The 27307-nt window shown below is 46.1% G+C and overlaps 2 protein-coding genes and 1 pseudogene across 2 annotated transcripts in view; 1 reads left to right on the top strand and 2 right to left on the bottom strand.

Annotated features, from left to right (window-relative positions):
* LOC147018802 (uncharacterized) overlaps positions 1 to 27307 on the top strand; it is a 120208-nt gene that overhangs the window by 6996 nt on the left and 85905 nt on the right. The window lies entirely within an intron of this gene.
* On the bottom strand, positions 8269 to 10377 carry LOC147018807 (uncharacterized). The gene is made up of 2 exons (XM_085900045.1): positions 10046 to 10377; positions 8269 to 9831 (listed from the first exon to the last, which is right to left on the bottom strand). The coding sequence occupies exons 1-2, from the start codon at positions 10313 to 10315 to the stop codon at positions 8902 to 8904; spliced, it is 1200 nt and encodes a 399-aa protein (XP_085756171.1). The 5' UTR covers positions 10316 to 10377; the 3' UTR covers positions 8269 to 8901.
* Positions 11834 to 13973, bottom strand: LOC147018806 (uncharacterized; annotated as a pseudogene).

Here is a 27307-nt window from a genome sequence, read left to right as displayed (position 1 = left end):
CACACTCAGTAAATAGTCGTACGGTGCGGTGCCGAGCTGTAACAAACAAACGGAGGCGATCAACATACTTCTCAAACAAAAAACAAGCGGTCATAGACTGGTACTTACGAAATCGTCAACTTGACCAATGACCTTGTCTAATAAAAGCTGTCTCTAGAGAAGGTAGCCACGCAAACGAGAAGTTTCTACGATGATTCTGTACCAAACCATCAAAAATCGAATGTTTGACCTCACTGTGACCTTGACCTTTGACCGATTTTGACCAAAATCTAATTAGCGCTAGCCATCACCCTCCTGAATCACGTGGTGTAATTTGACATTGGTAGCTTCTTTCGTTCTCGAGTTATCGTGCCTATAAACAAACACACAAACAGAGGACGGAAGTGATCAATGTATACTGAAACACAAAAGAAACTTACCACTTGTTTGAAATGTAATAAAATTGTAACAGTTCAAAATAAAACAAACCAACAATTGCAAATTGAAACATTGGCATTTTATTGATGACATGTCAAGTTTTTGACCAAGATACACCATCTCATCAGTTTGTTCTACAGTACAGAACAGCACAGGGTGCAATGTCAGTCCCCTTTCAATAGCGTGTGTGTCCACCATTGTTTTGGATACAGGCAGTGCATCGTCGGCGCATGCTGCCTACCAGTCTTTGGATGGATTGCTGCTGGATTCTGTCCCACTTAGTCCTCAATGTCTGAAGCCATCTGACTTAGGACCATCTGCCTGTCCTACCTTGCAGTGGTGACTCTTGGCCTCCCTGATCGAGGTCTGTCATCTGCAGAGTTGTGGAGGGTGTCTCTGTCCACCAGGGCCGATATCGTCTGGTGTGAACAGCCAAGGCGATGTGCCACCTCACGGTAGCTCAATCCGCCTTGCAGTCTGCCCAAGACACACTGCCATTGATCCCTTGACAATCGTGGCATGTTGATTGAAATGCCAATTTTGCACTGGCCTTTTTAAAGCCAATATCAAGACATCACGTGCAGCTCATTAAAATCATCCCGTACCCCTTTGCTTATCACTGACAGTCAAAACGGCTGTTCAACAGCTGTGCTATAAAGTGACCATTGAAGGTTCAAGTGACCATCCGTGACCGTTTTGTCTGACAGTGAGGACACTATTGTCCACAAATAAGTTCACACATTTACTACATGCAGTGTTATTGTTGATATTTGAAGGTTTAAAAGGTGGTAAGTTTCTTTTGCATTTCAGTATACTTACGAAATCTTTAGATTTCGTAAGTAACAAACAGATAGCCAGTGGTGAAAACATCACCTCTTTCACTTTCGGTGGCGGAGGTAATGATGACAATGTAACAAACTATATGTTAATTAATGCTAATAATATTAACAACAATAATAATAGTATCATTTGGCAAGAACAATACTGAACATATAATCTCCACCATCGCCCAAGCACATCTGAACTTGGTGAAAGGCAAGCTAATGCTCATGGAGTACCGCAGGTGGGTATGCAACAAGGCCTTGAAGACCAATGAAAATTTGGTCCAATGGACCAATGGCCCCACTCGTGAATAAAAAAGTTCATTTGCAAAAATAGTTTTTGCATAATTCGTAATTCATCTAAATGTCGCATTATTTGTAGGGGGTGAATGCTTTTGCAGGCCACTGTTTCGATGCTCCCTGTGTAGAATATGGCATTCCTGCAAAATGCAGATATCCCAATAAGAATGGCACAACTCCTCAAAGCCAGGTATCTTGCGGATGGTGGAATGGTCTCCCTTGACATTCAAATACGTTAGTTTTAACTTAACAGGAGTTAGTAAATTACACACCACACCCAATAACGCAAAGCCCAAAAGGAGAGTCATGGGACCTACTGAGCTCCACCCCCTTCCTTGCACCTGGTGAGCAATTATTCTTATTCCTCCTACAGTTATTCTTCCCACAGCTGAGGGCCACAAGGGTGCCAGAGACCCAGTCGCCATCAATACAAGTATTTTTTCCAGGCAGTTGAGCATAATGCTCTCCTTCTCGCTGCCCTGGGAGACGGACATTTTGGAATGCACTGAGATTGCCTTTGTTCGGATTAGGTTTCCACGAAGAGAAGGCAAGTTGTTTCAGAGCAACTGCCTCACCACAGGTTTCAGTGTACCATGGGTGGGAAGAAGGGTAAGATAATATTGTCATGGTTGTGAGCCTCAGGGAGAACAATGCACATCCACATAGATTAAAGCTAGTTATGTCTTAGTATTTTGTTTGGCTATTATGTATATATTGTATTTATGAGCCTGGTGTTGGTGCAGTGGTTAGAGCAGCGGCTTGGGATACAAAAGGTCCTGAGTTCAAGCCCCGTTGGGCCACTGAATTAATACACCAGGGGGTTGACTCAGCCTGTCATCCTTCCGAGGTTGGCGAAGTGAGTACCAGTGTACTGGGCTGGTGTATACCCCGGTTAAAATAGGTGTACCATATCCCTGTGTCGTAAGAGGCGACCAGGGTTGCGTCAGGAAGGGCATCCGGCGTAAAACGTGTGCTAAATCACTATGCGGATCATACGGATGATCCGCTGTGGCGACCCCTAACGGGAGCAGCCGAAAGAAGAAGAAGAAGAAGTGTATATTGTATTCATGTGGATAGATATGTATTGCAAATGTTAGTTAGCTTTAGTCCATGTTCTTTCCTTTCTACCTCCTGGACTCGAACCATTTCACGCCATTTCCACATCATTCCCTTACGCTCTAGCGGAGAATCGCACACAACGCGCTCCCTCGCCCACTCAAAGGAGATAACCTCCATTCCCCACGACAAGAAGCCATCAATCACAAATTGATAGGTACGTGTTAATTATCACCCCTCCCCTTTCCCGGAAAATCCACAGCGAAGGCCCCGTCCCACCATTCGGGATCTGTTGCCCAGCAGAGGTATGGGTCCTGTTCAAACACCAGCAGTGAGGGTCAATCTGCCGTTGTGGCCTCTGCACCAATGAGGAGATAAGGATGGGCCAGGCATGGCATCTCAAAGAGATGGGGAAGGACCAGGCATCTGCCTGGGGGATGTCCAGACAGGGGCCCCATGAGTACTGGCGGAAAGTGGACACAGCGACACGCTGCTCCGGTGCATGCTCCCATACCTGACCTGACCTGACCAATGAGAGTCCCAGAGTTGCGAAGAAGGGAAGGGGGGGAGTGGGTGAATGGGATAAAGGAAGAAGTGCGAGAAGGACTCGTAGGTAATTCCTTGGTCAGCTTGGTAATTAATTATTTGGTCATTCTATTTGGTCAGTCAGGAATCCAACCCCCCCCCCCCCACCACCCAACTCCAAGTTTGCATACCTCCACCTGACCAACGACAAATCCGCATCCCTTCCCCCTCCCAACTCAGCATCCTTCCCCTCAAACTCTCCCAACTCGACTTCAAAGTCGGAATCCCCTCCACCCCACCAACTACAAGACCACATCTCTCCCCGCTCTCCCAACTCAAATTCTGCATTCCTCCCTCCCAACTCCAGGTCTGCATTCCTCCTCCCTCCCAAGTCTCTTAAGGTGGGGGTATAGGGGGCAAGTGGCCTGGGCTCCCCTAGTCATGGGGGCCCCCAATTACTATTGGGGTTGGGGGGGGGGTGGATTGCTTGTGTTTAAATGTTACAAATGAACCATAGTTACCAATGAACATGTCAGGAATACCTGCAAAAAAACGTGTACAAATGAAAATTCACTGGTTGTAAAAGTATTCAGTCCCTTATGTCAGTACTTGGTGGAAGCACGTTTTGCAGCAATGAATGCTGCGAGTCTTTTTGGGGAGGTCTCCACCAGCTTTGCACAGTGAGTTGGTGAAATCTTTACCCATTCTTCACATGAAAATGCTCTAGTTCTGCCAAGTTTGATGGGGATCGTCGATGGGCTGCAATCTTAAAATTCTCGCCATCAATGTTCAATCGGGTTCAAGTCAGGACTTTGATTGGGCCACTCAAGAACATAAATTTTCTTCTTATTCAGCCACTCCAGTGTGGCTTTTGCTTTGTGCTTCGGATCATTGTCTTGCTGAAATGTGAATCTCCTACCCAGTGTCAGATTCATGGCTGACTCAAGTAGGTTTTCATCAATGATTCTCCTGTACTTTGCACCGTTCATTGTCCCTTCAATCCTGACAAGCTTACCAGTCCCTGCTGATCAAAAGCAGCCCCATAAAATGATGCTGCCACTACCATTCTTGAAAGCAGGGATGGTGTTAACAGGGTGATGTGTAATGTTAGGCTTGTGCCAAACGTAACGCTTTGAATTTAGACCAAATTTTTTGTCTCAAATGACCACAAAACTTTATTCACTTGCCTGCAGCATCATTAATATTCTTTTTCGCAAACTTCGTACAAGCTTTTAGATGTGTCTTTTTCAGTAATGGCTTCTTTCTTGCTACCAATCCATTGAGGCCAGCTTTGTGAAGGGAACGGGCTGTTGTTGATTGATAATTTGGCATTGCGTGGAGAGTGAGGAATAGAGTTTTTGATACAGAAAGCAACTCTGCCACAAGGATGAGGCTCAGGTCTATCATACTGGAGGAGGGAGTAACCAGGGAGAGAAACGAAGGAGTCAGACATGTCTTGAAGGAGGAAAGTTTCTGTTGAGCAGATTATGTCTGATTTGTCAGTGGCAACCTGTATTGAGAGATCAGTCAGGTTAGAGCGAAGGCCTCAGATGTTTGAGGTCCACACTGTTAAGAAAGAGGGAGGGGGAGGCTTTGGATGAAGGGGAGGGGAGGGAGGTATGAGGGATGAGAGGTGGAGGTATTGAGAATTGTTGACAGTGTGTCGGAGATTGCAGAAGAGCTCGGGGAGAGTGTCGGATGTGGAGGAGGACAAAGGGCGAGGTGGTGAAGGGATGAGTCGCAGTGGGGAGTAATAAGGGAGGGGGCAAAGGAAAGTAAGAGATTGGAGGAGGTGGAGGAATGAGTTGGAAGAGAGAGGGTGCGGGACAGAGGCAGCCTTGTGGATATGAGAGGGAAGCCTTAAGGAGGGAGAGGGAGGGGGGGTTTGAAGGGGAGAGGCGGGGGGGGAGAAAGGAGAGCTTTTGAGAAGGGTTAGGGGGAAGCAAGAGCAGTTTACTTTGAAGAGGGAAGAGGTGGCTAATTTGAGAGGAAGGGGTGAGAGGCAGCTTTGAGGGAGAGGGGAGACGATGAGAGCAGGCACAGCCATGGGGAATATGGAGAAGAGAGAGGTGAGGAGAGGGGAAGGATGAGACTGGGTAGTGGTGTTGTGAAGAAGGGAGTGGGCAGGGGGGGGGAACAAAAATTGAGGAGGTGGAAAGAGGGGGAGGTGTGATGAGATTTGAGGTGGTGGGAAGAGGAAGCAGCTTTAACAAGGGGGAGTGATGGGGGAGATAAGGAAGGGAAGGGTGAGGGGAGAGATTTGAAGATGGAGCTGAATTGAGATGGAGGGATGAGAGGGAATCTTTGAGAGGGGGCAGAGACGATGAGAGCAGGCTCGGTCATGGGGGAGGAGGGGAATGGGAGGGGTGGGGAGAGGGGAAGGATGAGACTGGGTAGAGGTATGGTAAAGCTGGGAGCGGGTTGGGTGGAGGAATAAGATTAGGGGGGTAGGAAGAAGTGGAGGTGTGATAAGAGTGAGAGAGAGAGAGAGAGAGAGAGAGAGAGAGAGAGAGAGAGAGAGAGAGAGAGAGAGAGAGAGAGAGAGAGAGAGAGAGAGAGAGAGAGAGAGAGAGAGAGAGAGAGAGAGAGATATATATATATATATATATATATATATATATATATATATATATATATATATATATATATATATATATATATATATATATATATATATATATATATACTTGTTAGGTTGGAACAGAGCCCATGGATGTTTGAAAAACCGATACCAGAGGGGGAACTGTTATTAAAGCAGAGGGCAATGGAGAGGAGCGAAGAGAGGAGGTAGGATGGGGAGCAAGATGGGTGGAGTAAAGAGGGGGGAGGTATAACAGGGTTCGAAGGAGGTAGATTTAAGGAGGTGGGATGAATTTGCACTGAAGTTGGAAAAAAAATAACGAATGGAAGACGAACATGCATTGAAAAATGGGATTAAAAAAATTTGTAGGTCAAATATTCATTTAAATACATTGGAGGATGGATGGCGTTCAGAAGAATTGAGAGAATGAAGGAATAAAATTTATTGATAAGGGCAAGGAAAAGTATGTGTAGCAATAATCAAAAGGGTTTTTTATTCAGCAATATGTACAGCAGGGAAAGCAAGGATTCGTTGGGTGCGACAAAAGAAGTGCAAGTATGTACAACAGAGAAGACACAGGGCAGAGCTAAACCGATATAAAGAACTTAGACATTGTTATCTTATGCGAAAATTACAGGTGCCATCAGACAAACACCCAAGGAAATTAGACAGCAAGAAAGAGAAGAGGCATTTTGAGGGGCTTTTGACCTTTTCCAGTACCTGGCATGGCCGACGGACCTCTGCTTCCCAGTCGCTTAAGAGCAGGGAGGAGGGAAGAAAAGTGGGGATGTCTATGGTGTGTGAATGGGAGGTGCAAGTGAGGTGCAAATGTGATGCAGATGTGATTGAGGAAAAAAGAGGAAGAGTGAAGGAGTGCGTATCTGTAATTGCTCTTTTAGTGAGTTGCGTCTACAGCAGATGAGACAGTAGATGGGAGAGACAGAACATGTGAGAGGATAGCTTAACGTGGTGTGTGAGAAAATCTCTAAATGTTAATGGTAATGAATATTGGCTGTGGAACGCAGTCGAAGCCGAGCAACGATGACCCAGTGATGACCCAGCAACTCCTCGGTAATGAGTCAGGAACTGTTCACTTGGCTCGGTCTCGATGACTCGCACTGCTCTCTTGGCTTGATCAGCGTCGTTCTTGCTCGGTGACTGGTGCTCGGCTCGGAGAGTAAGTTTTTTGCTCTCGGCTCTCTGCCACTATCTTATAGAACCCAGGCGAAGGAAGAGCCAAAAAGTGGATCAAAATTCCCTGTAAGAGTATCTGAGCGTTCCCATTGGTGCACAGATGCCATCCTGAGAGGTCGCCCTGCCCCGCCAGACTCCTTTGGCTTCATGGCTTCATTTGCTCCCAGGTTTGGCCATGCAACAGAGCTCTGGGATTGCTTTGGGGTGTGGGTTTTTGGGAATGCTCTCCAGCCATGAACGTTTGCTGGGCACCAATCAAGCGTCAGGGTAAAGCAAGTGCCCGTCACTGTCACCATCATTTGCAGCCTCCTCCTCCCAAATTATGTCATCCTCTGTGCTGTCCATGTTATTGGAGATGCAGCATTTCAGAAATGCTCACTTGATGAAGTTCGACACTATCTCCTCCCACACCTTGACGATCCAGCAGCAGATCATCGGAAGGTTGACCTTTCTCATCCTGCAGCTCTTGGTGTAGGTCTTCTCCCCACCCATAATCCAGTCAGACCAGCAGCGATGTAGCCCGTCCTTGAACGGCTTGTTGATGACACATCGAGGTGTTGCAGGAGTGATTTCAACCCGCTTGGGATGATGAATTGATCGGTGCTGGTCCAACGGAGCAGCACTTTGGTGTCGTCGGTCTTGTGACAACTGAACGCATGCAGGACTAGCATGCTCCGTCATCGGGAAAGACCGCCATCCGGCCTCCCACTCCAGACCGTGCGCACCCAGTCCTGGACCAGTCTCTCATCTATCCACCTCTTTTACTGTGCACGAACAATGACGCCGGCTGCAAACTTGTCTTTGGGCATTGCCTTCCTCTTCACCACGACATACGTGGGAAGCTTGCCACCGTCTGTGGTGCCGGCGAGCATGATGGTGAGTCGGTCCTTCTCGTGATCAGTCGTGTTGATCCTCACATTGCGCGCAAGCTTATTTAAGGTGGGTGTTCCCTTATTAGACTCGAGCTATTTTGAATAATTCTTCTTTTGATGTGAGACCAGGTGTTCTTCATTTTCTATTGTGTTTAATGGCGTTTTCAGAGCCGTGGGGCTCTATATATGCGATGCACCTAATAGTGCGGCGGATATGTGTATATCAGAACGATTGTGGGTTTGGTGGTAAAAGCACCAAAATTGGCACAGTTCATCATAAGAACATATACATTGATTTTGGCTATAGTGCCAAGCCAGATTTTTCGTTGTACGAGAAATATGGGCAAAAATCCAAGATGGCCACCACCGCTGGTTGTGAAATTTTAAAATCGCCATATCTTTTCCAATAATTGACATAGAAAGTTGTATAAGGTGTCTATGCCTATGTTTTCATACCCATAGAAACTGATTAGACACTCAGATTGAACATAACATGCTTCCGTGCTCGTATAAGTGGTGTATGACTGCCAAAATGTGCTGATTTTATGCGACTAATCGATTCTGAACTATAAATCGAATCAGAATGTCGTTTGTTGATACACCCCAGGCTCCCAGGCGTAAAGAGTTCAGTAAGAGCATAATAAAATCAAGTCAAACATCATCATGATCATTTAAACATTTATAATAAACATCAAACTTTCAATAATTCAAGCTATAAAACAATAGTTTCAATGCCATGAACACAATACTTTCATTAAGAACTTTTGACCAGAAACCATACACAGTAATACTTTTGATTGCTTGAACACCAAACATAATTACACATAAACAAATATAATCACATGTTGTGATGAATAACAAATAACATTTAACAACACAACATCGTATTTGTGTGTACATGTATCACTTTCAAAACACACAATCCTGACTGAAAATAAAGCGCAATAATAGTGTTCAATTGGAAATAAACGCATGATTGCACAAGATAATACCAGTATTACGTGAGACAATATTAAATAAAATGTCAATAAAATAGTAGAAATAAAATGTCGAATCCGACTTTAAAACAATCCACTAAAATGTATGTGTTTCATTTATCTCACACGGTGACAATCGTAGCTCTGGCTTGAGGTCCTCAACCATCTCGTTCATTTCCATTTTGTTCACAGTTTCCGCTGCACCGGCACAGTGATGTACACTTCAATGCTGCTTTTACGCATTTACAGTGTCCGACGCATGTTTTTTGGCACCCACACTTCAGTAGTTCTGAGCACGGGGCCGCAGCTTCTGGTAGTACTGTCCAACTAGGCTCCCATTTGAGCGTCGGACTTCTTCTCCACCCCCAGGAATTTGGCGATGGAACATCTGGTGACCGCACGTGCATCTGTCCCCATACAAATCCAGCCTGGTGTACTGCACGTTTAGTGTGTTCGAACAGGGCAGCTTCAGTTGGTGGAATCGTATCTATTGGTCTGCCTTTTGCGGTGAACATGTACTTTCTGGCTAAATCTACACTGACTTCTGAGGACGTTTTATCATACAACAGGATCACAAACTTCTCAAATGGTGCCATCTTCGTTTCGTCAAACTCATTCGGAGAGGCCATATAGTGAGCGAATACCGGTGTAATTTCTGGAAGTGCTTTCCACAACTGGAACGCCGTCTTTTTCCCTCTACCAGAAAACAAAGATGTCGTGTCACACCCCGTAAAGGCGTGAAACATTGGCAGGGCTCTAGATCGCTCCTCTCCCATTTCCTTTGCAATTTGGTGAGCAGGAATATATCGCAGATTCTTTCCAACGCCGAATGCCAACCATATTTCAGCGTCTGTCGCAAATGAAGCAGCAGACACTGCCAGAATCAGCACATCAGTATCAACAGTTCGAATCATCACTTTCCGGTAGCCTTTCTCGAGTGCATCTGCTACATGGAGAAACATTCTGGTGTCGGCTTCTTCCTGTGGACAAGGCGACAGTGATGAAACATCCCGATTGATGTTACACGAGAGAACATTCTGTTTGCAGGTCAGAATCACTTCTTTCTCTGTCGTAAAATTCTCTGCGACCTAAAACGTAAAAACCATAGACATGCATCATTACCGTAACAATATATGTTAGGCATGTGTTATTCATCACTCAATATCCAATATATATATATATATATATATATATATATATATATATATATATATATATATATATATATATATATATATATATATATATATATATATATATATATAGTGTTATGTTTATAATTTTCATGTAGCTGTACATTACCTGAATAACCAGGAATTCAAAGAGCTCAGATTTGTTCTCGGATACACAGAGAAATTCTTGCCAGTTTCCTGGAACTTTGCTTGTGGGTGCCACACGTCTTCGAACCCCCTTGCCGCGTCTTTCTCGTGTTGATGACTTGAGACTGTCATCAATGTATACATCCCAGACAACGTCGAGGCGTGTTACATACGTGAGATGCGACCTTATGTTATTTAAAAATACAGATTCTGCATACTCAAGGAACGTCATCGGTCCAACAGGCTTCAGCATGCAGACAATTGCGAGCCATCGAGAACCAGGACATCAACGGAAGGAATGTCTCTAAGGGAGTCGCTCATCTCCTCCAGACAACGAACAAGATCAGATTTTGTACCGAGCCGAAGGTCTCCAAACTGTGATTATGACGGTGGGTAAGCATGATTTTCGTGTCTGAAGAAATTGTCCAAGTCACCATCTCTGGTCTGACATGCAATAAATAGTCGAGAGAATAGAGCACAGTCGTTCTTGAGAGATGATACTAGTGGTGATGACCTCGAAGAATTCCTCACCGGTGGGTTTCCGAAAAGCGGGAGTTTCTTCTTTGTGATGGGTTCCGTTATGGTTTTGGTTGCCTGAATTAGTCGCTCTTCTCTGAATTTGTGGTATTGCTGTTTGCCAAGATCCTCAATTTTAGTAATGCTTTCAGATACTTTAGGGTCAGCAACATCCCTGGTATCGAGGACAAGCACTTCTGTTGTTTCTTCTGTGAATGGATTTCCCATAGTTTCAAAGGTCGTGACTCGTGCATTCACGTCTCGTGCATATGATGTTTGTGAGGATAGCGTGTGCTTGTGATGTTTTTGCTGCACTTCTCGTTTCCACGAAGGCAGGCAGTTTGTGCCAAACTCGGTTAGAGCCCTTGCTATTTCTGGTCCCGCTACCGTCCATCTCAGCATGGCTTTCGGATTTAACATCAGATCAGTAGCTCCACCGATGCCTTTGACGATAGCATTATGTTGTTCGTGAGCATGGTCGATTGATATTGCGGAGAACGGCCTGCTCGACTTGCACACCACCAACTTTCTTTGTGAGAACTGTTCTGCTACGTCGGGAAGTCGTGCTTCTAGCGTTGACATATCGCGTATATGGACTGGAAGCCACCTGCAATAGTGAGTGTGGTCGAGCGCAAAGAACCATGGAGCAATTGCCGACAATGAAGCGAAGTGCATTTGAAAGCTTCCTTCACGAAGCGATCTCACAAAGATCAAGAGAAGGAGCTGCATTTCCATAACAGTATGCCAGTACTTGAACTGGGGGCACTTTTCCTTCTGTCTCGTGCACCAGTCTTCATAGGATGATAGTTCACTTTCTGCTTGGCAGTATTCGTCATATGCCTGATGGAGAAGTATCCATAGAGTACTGCATGTGACGATGTGTACATGCCTGGCTCGTTTTACATGGGATGATTTGAGAAGAGATTCTGCTTTTCCTGGCGTAGTGACATCTGCATCTGCTAAGGCGCTGGTCCATCCACTCCCATCCAGGAAATCCCCGATTGTCGATATATATGCCATCTCGATATGGAGCCCTCCAAGCATAACGACAAACTTGTCTTCTCCATACAACTCCGGCCAATTCCATTGAATGGTTTTAGCGATGGCGAACAGTGGTTGATCTAGCGTCACTCCTGGAACCTGTCCTGGGTTCAGGAATTCCACCGCCTGCTTGACAACGTCCATTGAATGTTGAATCATTCCAATGGATTTCGAATCATCTGGAAATAGAGGTAGGAGGGAATTGATGCTTGGCTTTATGTGTTCAGTGTGACGATTGCCGTGATATGCAGATCACGAAATTGGGTCGTCCATGCTTTGGGTGTTATCACTTCGCTGCTCCCTTGTTTTTTCCAGCCAAACGTGTTCATCTCCTAATGCAGTTTTCAGAAGGACGTCATTTTTTGCAGGATGATCTTCAGTTGGGGGTATCACTGGTTCCTTCGTTCTTAGTGAAACTGGCTTTACATTTGTATATGATTCTGGTAGGCTGTAGTGTGAACTGGAATGTGCAATTCTACCAGAGTTCTCTGTTGGAGTTCTCTATCGTTCTGTACCATCTGATTCAGTAGCTCTATTTTGGAACAAAGAGATGCCTGTGCCATGGAATGATGTATGTGCAGTTGTTGATGTCGGGTTGTGGTCTATGTTGTCAATTGCTGCCGTTGTAAACAGATGTCTTCTCAGAATTAGCGGACATACAACTCCATCCTTCTCATACTGAGTAGCTGCCGCAGTCGCCATATTTGTAGATATGTCCAGAACTCTGTCATAGGAAATGGAGACGCCAAGATGGAATAATGTTTCTACCAACTCACGCTTGCGGGTTTGTCCGTGAATCAAGAGCCCAAGATAGACAGGAAGAGGTATTTCTTTGTCTGTGTTATGACGTATTCCAGTTGACGAAGCCAGTCTCCTTGTCGAGCTGTTGAATTGAAGCAATTGTGCCACAGTGAGAGAAGATTGACAAAATGTGTCTGGGTCCTTGTTTTTTATATTTGTTCCATCCATTATCATGCTAACTAGTGCAAGTGACGATTGTGGTATGGCTTCTTCCTGGCAGTTGTTTCCAAACGATCCAGTGAATGTCAAGGTTTTCTGTTGCATATCTCTTCTGACTATCTGTGCAGCCTTCGCTAGGCATATCGCTTCATCGTCGTAGTCATCCAAGGTTGCCTCTTTCAATGCTAGTCCAACATCATCTTCAAAGCTCAGCATCACATTGCGACCTTGCTTGAATGCACGAAGACCGGGTATATTGGCAAGTAGCCGTATCTTCAAGTCTGTTGAGTGAATCCGACCAGACTGTTCCAACGCCAAAATCGAGAAGCCGTTCACTGTAGAGCTGGATGAGATCTGCAAGACGAAACACCGGGGCAACGTTATCGTCGTTGTTTCGTGTATCTTCAATGAAACCTATAAGTTCAGCCAGTGCTAAGCCATGGGACACTCTGTCAGATATGCCTATGTTAGTATCTTCTCCACTCCTAGTGCTAGCATTGTACAACTTGACAAGGCATTTGGCATGATACCGTGCATCTAGAGCTACAAGATCGCCGCTGCTAAGCTTTCCTATCAACTTCTCATCTTGCAATTTGATTGCACAACGCTTCACTCGTGCTGTGACCTTTGGCATCATTGCATCATGTAGTGGTTGCTCTTTGGTCTCTGGTTGGTCACAGAAAAAGCATGTGTTTTTTCTGGTTTGATCGAGATCACCGTCAATGTGCGAGGAACCTTGGCGGGTATAGTGGGACTTGCTTTGCTGGCCTTTGCTCAGGTTTTCAGACGTGCACATTGTTGATTCCAATCTGGCTATACGACTAGATGATCACTTCAATCTGCATGAATTGTGCCACTGGGCCTCGTGTGCTTCCAATGTATTTCCAATACCAGTACCATCATCGAGTTGTGATATGTCAACTGGAATAGGTTGTTGTTTCATTTCGCTGAAAATTGTCAAATTGTCGCCCAGGGTTTTGTAACCTGCACCAACACCACTAGCTTTCCTTGATTTTGCTGGGCAATGGAGCACTTCAGATGTAGCACTTTGGCAAAGACTACACATTGCCCAGTCAATAGGTTTGGGAACACTGATGCTGGCTCCATGGATAAGCTTACATTTCTTCTTGGCCGACATGTTCAAACCTGGTTATTCACCTGAAATGCAGTTGAATGTACATGTATAATGTTTAAATTCATAATATTGTGCTCTTAATGGAGTGCTTGCTCATGGCTATGAATATAAAAATATATTGTGACGTTCACGGGACTTGAACAGTCCCGCCAACGTAGAATGAGCCGAAACGATGGAGGCGGTTTATTTATTTATAACCCAAAGATGGCGGTTCTAATCGCTCTACCGCAAACGGGACGAGGAAGGTGGCACGAGTCGCTTTTCACTGAGTTGATAACGTTTATTCCTCTAACCAGAAATAACAAGACTCGGCAAGAAAAGGGATCCGGGGCGATTCGACGGGATGGTGTGGGATCGGGCGTGGGGAAAACACAGACAATTCCAATGAATATACAAATCTCAAACCCTCTAAGGCGCCAGGTACACACACACACACACACACACACACACACACACACACACACACACACACACACACACACACACACACACACACACACACACACACACACACACACACACAACGTAGCTATTTCTGGTGGTCAGGCTGGACCGTGGTGTGGACGCAACAGTCCCTGGATTGGCGTCGGACGAGCTGGCCTTGCTCTCGTCAGGGGGGCAGGAGAAACCGTGGTGCTGTCGACCTCCTGGTCTTGGCCCAAGTCCGCTCACAGCCGCCAGGGAACCAGATCTGGCGCCAAATTGCGAGCAGGAGAGGGAGGCAGGTCCGCCCGCCGTTCGACCCCGTACTCCGAGCCAGCAGAACCCCAGAGCCAACCAAGGTGAGGCACGAGGCTCAGCAAGGCTACAAGACACGAAGAAACCAGGGCCGAAAACGCCCAACAAAAAAACACGCTCTCCGCACAACAGCCTCCACCAAAACAGTCTTTCTGTCCCGATCTTCTTCCTCTTCCTTTTCGAACCCCGAACAGAACCTTTTTATCCTCCCGTCCTCGTCACTTCCAATCGAGCCGTTTTATTGGCCCAGCGCCGTCGCCTTCCGCCAATCGTGATCACGGGGCGGAGCCATCCGCAGCACTGTCCTGTGACGTTACGGCAAGCCTCCAGAGAATACTAAAAGGGGTTTACGCAGACACACTTACCCTATCCCGTGTCCCTATCTAATTACGTGACAATTATCATTTCCCCCTTGAAGAAATGGACATTTACTAGACAACTTATCACCACTGAATTGCTACTTATTACATCAAGATCCTGGTAAACTCGAACAGCATGGCATATCTAATTAAACATCCTAATTACCCTTTGAATGCATACCCCCCCCCTCAAACGTAACAATATTATCCAAATAACATTCTAATTTGATTATTTCAGAATTAATTACACAAAATCAACACATTTTGGCAGTCATATTCCATTTATACGAAGAATGGAACACTTCATGTACAATCTGAGTGTTTAATCAGTTTATATGGGTCTGAAAACATAGATGTGGACACATTACACAACTTTCTATGTCAATTATTGGCAAAGATAATGCGATTTTAAAATTTCACAACCAGTGGTGGCGGCCATCTGGGATTTTTGCCCATATTTCTAGAACACCGAAAAATCTGGCTTGGCACGATAGCTAAAATCAATTTATATGTTCTTAGTATGATTTGTGCCAATTTTGGTGCTTTTACCACCAAACCCACAATCGTTTCACATATCTGCCGCACTATAAAGTCCGGGTGTTTCCAGGTGTTTCCGGATGTTTCCGAGTGGGACTTTATTTAATTTCCACACACAATAAAACGCTGTACAAACACTTAACTTGAACCGATTTTCAAAATTTAAATGGTGGAATTGAGCTTAACAGCAGTTGCAACTGCTAAGAAAAAGTGTTAATTTGGAATATATTGAAATTCAGTATTGTTTTGAAAAACGATTTTTTTTTTTTACACCCGTTTATTAACCACACCCCCAACTTTTACCTTTTTTGCCAATAACAAAGTGCGGGTTATCCACTGGAAAATAGGGTAAACACATACTGGTGGGTTGACATCATTAAATATATACAATTCTAATATTTACACGACCATGCCCAAGAACATGCAACTCAAGGGCCTCCAAAGTCAGTTCCTGACTGGGCATCCTCTGTCGTGCAAAGTCCTTCCTTCGCATACCTAAGCTCCTGACCACATACAAAGCTTTCGTCCACAGCCTGATGGAGTACTGCTCTCCTCTCTGGGCTGGTGCTCCTGCCTCTCACCTTTCTCGACTTCACGCTGTGGAAACCAAGGCATTTAGGATCATTGGTATCTCCCACGATGAGGCTGAGTCTTCGGGTCTCTTACTCTCACCGCAGGCAGGTCGGTGGGTCTTTCTGTCTTCTTCCGTCTCCTTTCCGGCCCCCCTCCCCTCTTTGTCTGAGATATGTCCCCCCCATATTTCCCCAGGGTGCTCAAAGTCTACCAGCAACCCCCTTCTGGTAAACCTACCAAAATCACGAATCACTGCTCACCTTCACAGTTTCATTCCTCTTTTTTCCCGCCTTTGGAATAAAGTCCCACACTCTTTTCAATCCCATTCTTCCCTCCAGGTCTTCAAAACAGCTGTTCACCACCATCTCTTATCTTTCCCCATCCAAAGCCACGATCTTTTCTACCCCCGCTAAACCTCCTTTAAATTCCCTACTTTCCTTCCTGCAAGTCCCTGTTGTGTAAGGACCTGAAAGTCCCTGTGGTGTCCATCCTGTTTCACCTGTGTACCCCACCCTGTACACAGGTGGGCTCGTGTACCCGTCTGAAGGCGGGCTCGGCCCTCTCCCTTCCACAGATCTCATGTCTCTGTCCCCACTGTTTTTTCCTTCCCTCTCCTGCCCCACTTGTCTCTTGCTCCCCTTGTTGTACGTTTTGTGTGTTGGCTCTCATACGAGCCTCAACGGTGTACACAAAAAATGGGGGGGGGGGAACATCAGCATGGGGCAACAGTGAATGTCCGCACAATGCAACTTCCTGGTTGCCACCAATCGCTCTCTCTCACCAGGGCACTGGAGGCAGCTCACCCTATCATGGCAGGCCATATGCTGTCTCAGGCCATGTGAACTGGCCTTTATACTTGCGCTCTTCCGGGCTGCTTGTATGCAGTCCTTGGTGGCGTGGCTGCCTGCATGGCAGTCCTTGTGGGGAGGCGCCATCTTCGACCCTCTCTGGGATTTTGGAGTTTTGACCCTCTCTGGGATTTTGGAACTGCTGTGGGGCCACAGAACAAGTGGTTGTTGGGCACATGACAAGGGTGAGCAACAAGCATGGCAAGGCAAACAAGGCATGGCAAAGGCAATGAAGTGAGGTAAAGGAAATCAAGGTAAGGTAAAGCAGGTAAGGCAAACTGATACAACCCAGGTCGGCTTCATGATGGTGGCTTACCTGACGGAGAGTGGTGGTGCCGGCTGGTCTGAAGGCGGGCTTGGCCCCAACCTATGTCCCCCCTAATCACATGGCCTATGCCTGTCTTTGTCCATAGCCCCTTACTAAGTTCTAACAAAAATTAAAAAGAATTCTTTTCATAGCCCCCTAATGTCATTGTTCATTCCTCTGTCCAAATTCCTAATCCTATCCCCCTAAGATCCCTTTAAGAAGAGACAAGTAAATCTGTCCAGAGCCCCAATGCAGCCTCAGGGTAACTCCTACAAGTCAGTGGCATTCCCAAAGAGCAAGTCTAAGCGGCCTATGATCAGTGAAGAGGTGGATGGTGCAAAGGGGTACACATATCTTAATCCTAATCTATCGTATCCTTTATCAACTTTTAAACTATAACCTGGGCTTTTCAATATACATAACTATTTAAACTATAGATTCTACCAACCATGATTCTCATCATCTGCGTTGGTGCTTGTCATAAGTTTGGGCATGGCCCACAAATTTTCCTTCTTGCCCTCACACAATTTCATGGCTGGGTATGGTGGCTCCACTGGCAGGTCTGCCCACTGCCCATCTGCTGAAGTCATCTTATGACACCCCCGGGATGGTGAGGCCACCTCCGAGCCTACTTGCTCCACAACTGAACTATGGAGGAGGCCCTATCTGGCTCTCCGCCCAATGCCCACCATGGCACTTGCTGCACCGGGCCCTCTCTCTCTCTCTTGCTTACCTGTGTCTACTACACACACTAACGCATAGTCCCCTGGACCCACAGCCTACTCTTCTCTTCCAATGCCCCCATGGGGCTTGCTGACAATCTCCCAGCGCTCGAGGTCTTCACAACGAGTTCACGAGGTCTCCTAGCTCTTCATAACATACTCACCTCCCACGAGCCACACTCCCAGCTGGTCAATCATCTCCTGCACCCTGCTTGATTCTATTTCTACATTCAGTACCAACCACAAAACGACGTCCATTTGTAAATTTGACGAACCCGCTAACTAATTTTACTCTAACCCCAGGTTTCCTTGGGTGGGATCCACTCACCCCCATTCATTAATTTGCACCATGTACTCCACATTCACTCCAAACATACCAGGCCCGCTGACCTGCTTTCATTCATTTTTTAAATTAATTGTTTTATTTATCATTCACTCTGGTGCTTCGAGCTAACAACTTTCTCCGAGCTCGCTCGTGCCCTCTGTCATCGCTTAAACTAATGCACATTCCTTTTAACTCTACATAGCTAAATTAACTATGTCCCCATTACATGTTCAATGTCTGTCCTTGTTTCCATTAAATCAAACTACTTTCTAAACTGATTCCCCTTCCCTCCAAGTAATATTCCTGGGCCCCCATGGAGGGCCTCTTCTAATGCCCCCATGAGGCTCATTTATCGAACACTACCCCCCCTCCCCACCAACCTAATCTAACCTCATGCTCCTTTGCCCAAATGTGGGGGTGTTCACCCGTATCCCCACTGGAGTTTTGTACTCCCTACTCTACCTCGGGTGAGCCCCCTGCATCTGTGGAGGTGCCCTGTTTGGCTTCCGCCTCGAGGGTCAGGGCAATCCATGAGGGCATTTCGTCACTGTTGTAGGGTCTCAGGCAGTCGGTGTGGACGATCCGGGGGAGGACCCATTTTGATTTGAATTACATCACTAATTTGCGACAGGACAACCCCTGGGCCCTGCCAAGGCAAGGTGAGCTTCAGGCATCTGCCCTTCCTCATCTGGGAATTGAAGAACCAAATCTTCGTCCCCAGGGGGGACTTGCCTGCCTGGCTCTGGCGGACGTACCTGCGCTTCATTCTTACACCCACCAGATGGAGTTGGCGGCGTGCGAAGGCATGGACCCTTTCCATACCTTTCTCCAGTTGATGTGCAGAACCAGTGTGACCACTCCTTGGCTTTTTCACAAGATCTTGGCTATTCGTTGTTCACCTTGGCGTCTTGGTTTTCTATAGGTTTTCTTGGCGTATAGGTTTTCTATTATCATCGCTTTTCCGAAACCTTGTGAATTCTTGCCTTTTTTCATTGGCACACCTTGGCATTTATGAAAATGAGGAATAGTCACACTGTGCAGAACCCTCCCTCGGTGGTCCATCAGGATGTTCAGGCGTTGGACCGCACAAGAAATCGACGGGAGCCCGCAGCTCCCGCCCATACATGAGCAGTACTGGGCTACATGCGGTGGCTCCATGTTGACTAGTTCGATCGGCCATTAGCAAATACGGGAGATGTTTGGCTCAGTCATCCTGTTGGGTGGTGGTAAATAGGGCTAGCTGTTGTATTTCAGTTCTGTTGAACCTTTCCACCATCCCATCAGATTGTGGCCTGAAGGACGTTTTTCTTTTTTTTCGAATTGACAAGAGACTGCACACTTCTTTTAGCAATTGGCTTTCAAAATTTCATCCCTGTTCTCTGTGCAGCTCTTCCAGAATCCCATGCCGACATATAAATCCTTCAATGAAGGCCTGTGCCACAACCCCGGCTTCTTGGTTGGGGAGCGCATGGGCCTCCAATCATTTGGTGAAATAGTCCATAATTACGAGGATGTACCCATTACCTTGGCGAGGGCGGGGAGGGGGGGGGGGAGGACAGTGGTCCTAAAATGTCCAAAGCTACCCACTCAAGGGGAGCCCCCACTTGGTGTAAGTGAATGGGTCCCTCGTCCTCTATGCCAGTACTTTTTTGGCAGTACAGGTTTCGCATGACTGACACTGGTCCTGTAGTCATGCCCCATATTCACCCAATGGAACTGCCGGTGAAGCTGAGATGTGGTTTTTGTCCTGCCCAAATGACTGCCGGGGGGGGGGCGTGAGGGGGGGGCGTGAGGAGGGGGGAGGGGCACCGTTTACATGGTCCAAAATTGTAGTCTTGAACTGGTCTGGAACTATCAATAGCCAGGAAGTTTTCTCAGAGGGATTTTCCACCCATTTGAGATAAAGATGTTGTCTCTCATTGCTAAGGTTTTCCATTGAGCCCAGTATGCCTTTGTTCGCACTCTGAGAGGGGTGACTCCTCCCCAATGGGTATCTTGCCTACCAGGACCCACTCGTACACTGGCCTTAGCACAAGATCTTCCTGCTGGGCCGTGCACCAAGCAAAAGTGCCAAATTCCTCAACTGTGGTTAGTGGCAAAACTGGCCCAAACACCCGGACTGCACTGACTGGGATCTTGTGGGCAGAGTCTTCCAATTGCTCCCTGTCCTCATGTCTCATACAGAATTTACAGTTTTCTCCCAGACAAGGATGTCAAGAGTGTGTTGGCATTTCCATAAGCCTTCCCGGCTCTATGGGTCACATTCCAAAAAAAAAAAATCGCAATGCTGCAACTTTTCCAACCACCTTGCAATTTGACCCTCAGGTTCCTTGAACTGCAAGAGCCATTGCAATGAGGAATGGTCATTTTTAACGGAAAATTTCCACCCTTACAAGTGCGGGTGGAAATGGCTCATAGCTGACAGCATCGCCAATAACTCTTTACAAGTGACGCAATAACATTGCTCAGGCTGGCTCATGAGTCATGACCCGACTCTAATACGCAATCACTCTTTCCATGCCCCCTTATGTCTGAGACAAGACTGCATCCAATCCTTCCTGGTTTGCATCCATGTCCAGGGTCCAATTAAACCAATTAAACCTCACCCCCTTCTTCACAAGCCGATGAAGGGGCCTGACTATCTCTGCAAATGTTGCCACAAAGCGCCAGTAGTATGAGCAGAGCCCCAAAAACCCTTGCACCTCTTTGATGTTCCGAGCTACTCCTCTACTGCTGTGATTTTACCTGAGTCAGTTTTCACCCCATCGCGACCTATCACGTGACCGAGATGGGCCACCTCTTTCACAAACAAAGTACATTTCCCCGGACTGAACTTCAACCCTGCCCGTCTTAAGTGCCTAAACACCTTGTCCGAATTACCGATGACCTGGGGGAAATGTTTAAGCATGTACCAGGATGTAATCCTGGTACACCAGGCATGTTTGCCATGGCATGCTGCCTAGCATATGCTCCATCAATCGTTCAAAGGTGGCGCGGGCATTACTCAAACCAAACGGCATCACAGTGAACTAATACACTTCCTTCCATGTAGAAAATGCTGTTGTTTCCTTCCCTGCCTTATCCATCTTCACCTGCCAATACCCACTCTTGAGGTCCAACATTGAGAACCATTTAGAACCTGAAACGGCATCGAGGATATTGGCAATTCCAGGCAGGCTTTGAGTGTCACATTGTTAAGCTGGCAATAGGCCATGCAGAAACGCGTGGTCCCATCCTTCTTTTTGACCAACACAACCCATGACAACCAAGGACTTCCTGAGTACTCAATGCCACCTGCATCAAATATCTTTTCGACCTGCTCATCAGACTCCTCCGTCTTGCTCCAGGGGAGCAGTTGGACAGGCTGACGAATAGGCCAGTCCTCACCGGTGTAGATCTGACATTTCACCAGGCCAGTTCGTCCAATGTCCTCTGGCGCCAAAGAGAATATCTCCAACTGCTGGTCAATTAGTTTGTGTAAGGCCTCCCCTGCTGGGCCTCCTCCAAATCTGCAATGCTCCTGTTTACCATCTCACAAATGGGATCGGGCCAATTACTACTGTATACTGGGGTCGATCCGACTGTATGTTTTCGTCCCTCACCTTCGCGACTTGAATAACTGGGGTGCAGAGCGAAATCAATATAAGGAACTTACACATTATTATCTTATGCGGCCATTACAGGCACCATCAGACACACACCCGAGGAAATTAGAGAGTAAGAAAGAGGAGAGACAGTTGATGGGTTTTCGACCTCTTTCAATACCTGGCATGCCTGACAGACTTGTGCTTCTCAGTCGCTTGGAAGAGGGGAGGAGGGAAGAAAACTGGGGTGTCTACGGAGTGAGTGGGAAGTGCAAAATGCGCTACAGTGTGATGCAAGAGGAAGTGTGAGAGGTGTGAATCGGTATGCTCTTTCAGTGATGCATCTCCAGTGGACGAGACAACAGATGGGAGAGAAAGGTGCATGAGATAGCTTAATGGGGGCATGTAAGAGAGTCTGCAAATGTGTTACTAATGATGATGACTGTGGAACGCTGTGGGAGCCGAGTGCCGATGACCCGGTGATGGCCCGGCAATGACTCAGAGCTGTTTGCCTGACCCGTCGTGTCGCTGCCCTTTCAGTTCGGCTCTCGTTCGGCAAGACGATGACGCTCGGCTCAGAAAAGACTCTGGACAAAGGACGAAATACCCCAAAAATACGAAAGACTCTGATTCGCTCTCTGCGTCTCCTTTTATAAAGCCCAGGCGAAGGAGCAGCCAGAATTCGGATCAAGAGACCCTGTAGGCATTTCCACGTGTCCCCATTGGTGCGTAGGCACCATCCCGAGAAGTAGCCCCACCCCACTAGACTCCAGAGTCGAAAATGGCCTCATTCACTCTCAGGCTCCAGCACGCAACGGAGCTCCATAATTTATATGAGGCACGGGTTTTCAGGAGTGCTCTCCAGTCACGAACGTGCACTGGACTCCGACTGAACACTGTAAGTAAGCAGAGCGCCAGAGCTATCCAGACATTGCCGAATGAATCCCAGTGCACATTCACGCTTTGAGCTATATACCGAAGTACCCTGGTTCGTAAGCATCTGCTATGTCCTCCATTCCCTGGTATCCCCAATGACTGTTGTGAGCGTTCAGGGAGTTGATGGCAGTTGTGGCAGTTATAGAGAGGTGGGGAAGTGCTGTGGCATCTGCGGTAAGGTTGTTTGAGCATTGTAAGTGGTTGAGGCAATTGTGATGATGAGGTTGAAGTGGTTGGTAGCGGTTGTGGTGAGTTGGTCAGGCATACGTTGTTGTGGGAATTTGTCGAAGATGTTTGTAGCGATCATGGTGAGTGTTGTAGTGTCATGGTGAGCGTGATGAGGGTCTGAGGTGAGGCGTCAGATGGTTAATGGTGTGCCGTTTGAACCGGGAAACCACGCGCTTATGCAAATGGAGCTGTGGTGATATTTGTCACTCCTGCTCTGCGGGTAACGCCACTGATCTGGTGTGTGTGCATATGTGACTGGGTTTGTGCGTGACATAAAGTGAATAGAATAATAAGATAAGAATAAGGGATTGAAGACCTAACTAAAAGCCCGAGGCAACAGATCTTGTCCCATTTGCCCACTATACATAATGAAGGGCTCACTAAACAAGTACTAATGAGATAACTGTCTCGGGATCGCTTTTTGCTGGATTCCATTGCCTTGGGGGAGTGCCGGCTTCACAGAACTACAACATGTGATTTCAACTCCTCAACTTCCCCCTTCCCAAACCCCAAGTCCTCAGCCTCCCCCTACCAAACCAAGACCTTCAAACCCCCTCCTCACCCCCTTACCTAACTTCTCAATGTCCCCCCCCCGACTCTATCCCATATTTCCTGTATTCCCCCCCCCCCCCGAACCCCAGTCATCTGTCGTCCCCTCTTCCCACTTATAAAAACAAATGGGCACTCTTGTAAATCAATCATTACATATTTAATATTGTGTCACCACAATCACCGAGTTTGAAGTTGGCTTACATAGAACCTCCTTATCATTACTCATCAATATATGACTATCTCAGTATTCTGGTGTATTTTGGATCACTGACATGCTCTTGAATACGAAGAGGACTTACCATGTTTGGTAAAGGTAAATACAATAGATAAAATAAAACCCGCTTTCGATTCCAACCAACATGCTTTTTGTCGCTTCAAACTTTCTACATATGTTTATTTACGTCACATAACATGTGAATTACATTTCCATGCCCATATGAAATAGTATGTTTATAAATCATGCATTTGCACACCATTTGGTCTTGAAAACCAAAAGTTTTTATTATTATTAAAGACTTCAAATACAGTGCCTTCAGAAAGTATTCACACTCCTCGGCTTTTGTTGCATTTTGTTGTGTTACAGCCTGAATTTAAAATGGATTATTTTTAATTTTTTTGTCACCAATCTGCACAAAATACCCCATCATGATAAAGCGAAAAGATGTTTTGAGAATTTTTTACAAATTAATTAAAAATGAAAAGCTGAAATACCTTGCATCAATAAGTATTCGACCCCTTTGCTATGACACTCCAAAATGAGCTCAGGTGCATCCAATTTCCTTTGATCATCCTTGAGATGTCTCTACAACTTGATTAGAGCCCACCTGTGGCCAATTCAATTGACTGGACATGACTTAGAAAGAAAAACATTTTTCTATATAAGGTACCACAGTTAACAGTGCATGTCAGAGCAGAAACTCCACCGTGAAGTCCAAGGAACTGTCCGTAGAACTCAGAGATGGAATTGTGAGGACGTATAGATCTGGGGAAGGGTATAAAACAATTTCTAGAGTGTTGAAAGTTCCCAAGAGCACAGTGAGCTTCATCATGAGGAAATGGAAAGAGTATGGAATGACCCAGACTCTTCCTTGAGCTTGCCATCCAACCAAACTGAGCAAATGGGCAAGAAGGACCTTGGTTAGGGAGCTGAACAAGAACCCAAAGACCACTCTGACAGAACTTCAGAGTTCCTTGGCTGAGAAAGGAGAACCTGCTGGAAGGACAACAGTCTCTGCAGCATTTCATCAATCTAGGTTTTATGGGAGAGTGGCCAGACGGAAGCCATTCCTGAGAAAAAGGCACATGACAGCATGCCTGGAGTTTACAAAAAGGCACGTGAAAGTCTCTGAGAGCATGAGGCAAAATATTCTGTAGTCTGATGAGATGAAAATTGAACTCCTTAGCCTGAATACAAAGTGCTATGTCTGGCAGAGACCAAGCACAGCTCATCACCAATGTAACACCATCCCTACCATGAAGCATGGTGGTGGCAGCATCATGCTATGGGGATGCTTTTCAGCGGCAGGGACTGGGAGACTTGTAAGGAAAGAGGGAACAATGAATGGAGCCAAATACAAGCAAATCCTTGAGGAGAACCTGCTTCAGAGTGCAAATGACCTGAGACTGCGGCAAAGATTTACGTTCCAACAGGACAATAACCCCAAGCATACAGCCAACGCAACACTGGAATGACTTCAGAACAAGAACATGAAAGTTCTTGAGTGGCCCAGCCTAAGTCCAGACTTGCATCCCATTGAGAATCTGTGGAAAGATTTGAAAATTGCTGTTCACCATCACTCTCCATCCAACTTCACAGAGCTTGAGCAAATCTGCAAATAAGAATGGGAGAAAATCCCCAAATCCAGATGTGCAAAGCTGATACAGACATACCCAAGAAGACCCGAAGCTGGAATCGCTGCCAAAGGCACTTCTACAAAATATTGACACAGGGGGTTGCAAGACATTTCAGCTTCTCATTTTAAATTAATTTGTAAATATTTCTAAAACCATGTTTTCACTTTGCCATTATGTGATATTTTATGTATAAATCAGTGACAAAAAAAAAATCTCAACTTAATCCATTTAAAATTCAGGCTGCAACAACAAAATGTGACAAAACTTGAGGGGTGTCAATACTTTCTGAAGGCACTGTATTAATCATGACTATTTCCCTTCATCCCCATTATGAAGACATACCTTTCTTTCATAATAGATGACACATTGTTCAGTTTTTAAATGTACATAAACTCAGTAATCCTCTTCATTGGAGGGAAGTTTTATATTGGCGGTGTATAGTAGACCGCTGCCTCAATCGCTCCCGAACAAAACATGCCTTACCTCATTTAAACGTATCTCTATTTCATCAAAATGTAACCTTTATTTCATGATAGAAGACATGTTGTTCAGTCTTCAAATGTGCACCAGAAGCTTGCAGCCTAAAGTTTGTAAGTGGTGAACAAAATGGCAGCAATTTGATATTTTAAGGTGAGAATTGTGGGTGAAGTCAGGCCAGTGACGCTCCACCCTGGACAGACAGATTGACTTTCAGACAGTGACAGACAGACAGAGCAACTGGCAGATAATATATTGGAATGGTCCGCTCATCCAATCCGGTTACCCGGTTTGAATCCAGTGAGTCGCTGGCAACCACATCAGTCCCCCGCCTCAGAGACCCCCCACCGGATCCGCGCATCCAAAGCCACGTTGCCGTGCGGATTGGAATATCTGCGCTGGGCGAGTGGCGTGCGGATGGCAATCATGGGACAGATCTTACCTTTGGCCGAGAAACCAAATCCCACGTGATGCCTAAAACTCTGGTGGTACAAGACAGTGACCAATCTCTATCTCAAACAGATTATATTAGAGCTACCAGATGAAACTGTTAGAGAACGCAAGATGAGTTGGAGACAAAGTCAGGTGTACACATGTATTATAAATAAATCAAACAAGAAACAGGATTTGTACCCAACAATGATTTAAATTCCCCTTACCTCGACGCAATACTCAAACCCACAGAACAGATCAGATGTGCAATCAACTTTTCAAGATAATTATGGGCCTACATCTGCTCGATAGAAAGGGAGAGACACAATTGGGGATAAACAAGATGCCCCCCCCTCCCTGAACTAGTGCGATGGGTTCTGGGGAATTGCTGCGTCCCTCTGGAAGGTTGCATGAGCTTGGAGGCATACGGCTCCCGGAGGGTAGTCGAGGTTCTCCGGTGACTGCAGTGAACAGTGCCCCCATGCACTCTGTTTTTAAAGTGTTGACACTCAGTCATCGGGCACTATTAATCAACAGCCGTGAGGTTCACACCAGCTCCCCCCGGGGCACTGAGATGTTAACTGCCACACTGCTTTCCTCCAGATCCACAACAGGTTCGTCCCAGCACAGCACAGGGTCAGTGCAGCATCGAGGTCCAGAACTGCGACAAAGTGCAGTGCAGTGAGAAGGATGACGAGGCACCGGTGAACGAGCTGGCAAGCAGGGACGAGCGATTTCCAACCAGGCAGTCACATGGAACGAGTGATAATCCCCACCTTTTATCAGAGCACTCGGCTACATAACCCCGCCTTTCTCACTTCTATGATCCACCAGTTTTACATACACAATGCATGTCTCTTCACGTGGAGTAAAATATGCTAAACTAAACAAGTACTCACGAAACTAGAGAGTTCATAGAATACGATACACCGTGCAGTGTTGAAGTATATAGTAAAACTTCCTCCAACGCAGCTTGCTCGATCGCGGTTTCCAATTTACACACTGAATTAAATGCGTCAAAACCTCCCCAACGCGAGGGTGTGTTTTGCATTTACGTGATCGTGGCTAGTGGATTCCAAAAGATTTATATTATTCTTATTCCTTGTTACTGTATTGCACTT

Source organism: Eptatretus burgeri, chromosome 10 (genome assembly GCF_056783735.1).
Source record: "Eptatretus burgeri isolate ZD-2024b chromosome 10, Ebu_testis_v1, whole genome shotgun sequence".
NCBI classification, from domain to species: Eukaryota; Metazoa; Chordata; class Myxini; order Myxiniformes; family Myxinidae; genus Eptatretus; species Eptatretus burgeri.
The sequence above is the reverse complement of the archived record's forward strand: the minus strand, read 5'-3'. Positions and strand labels throughout refer to the sequence as shown.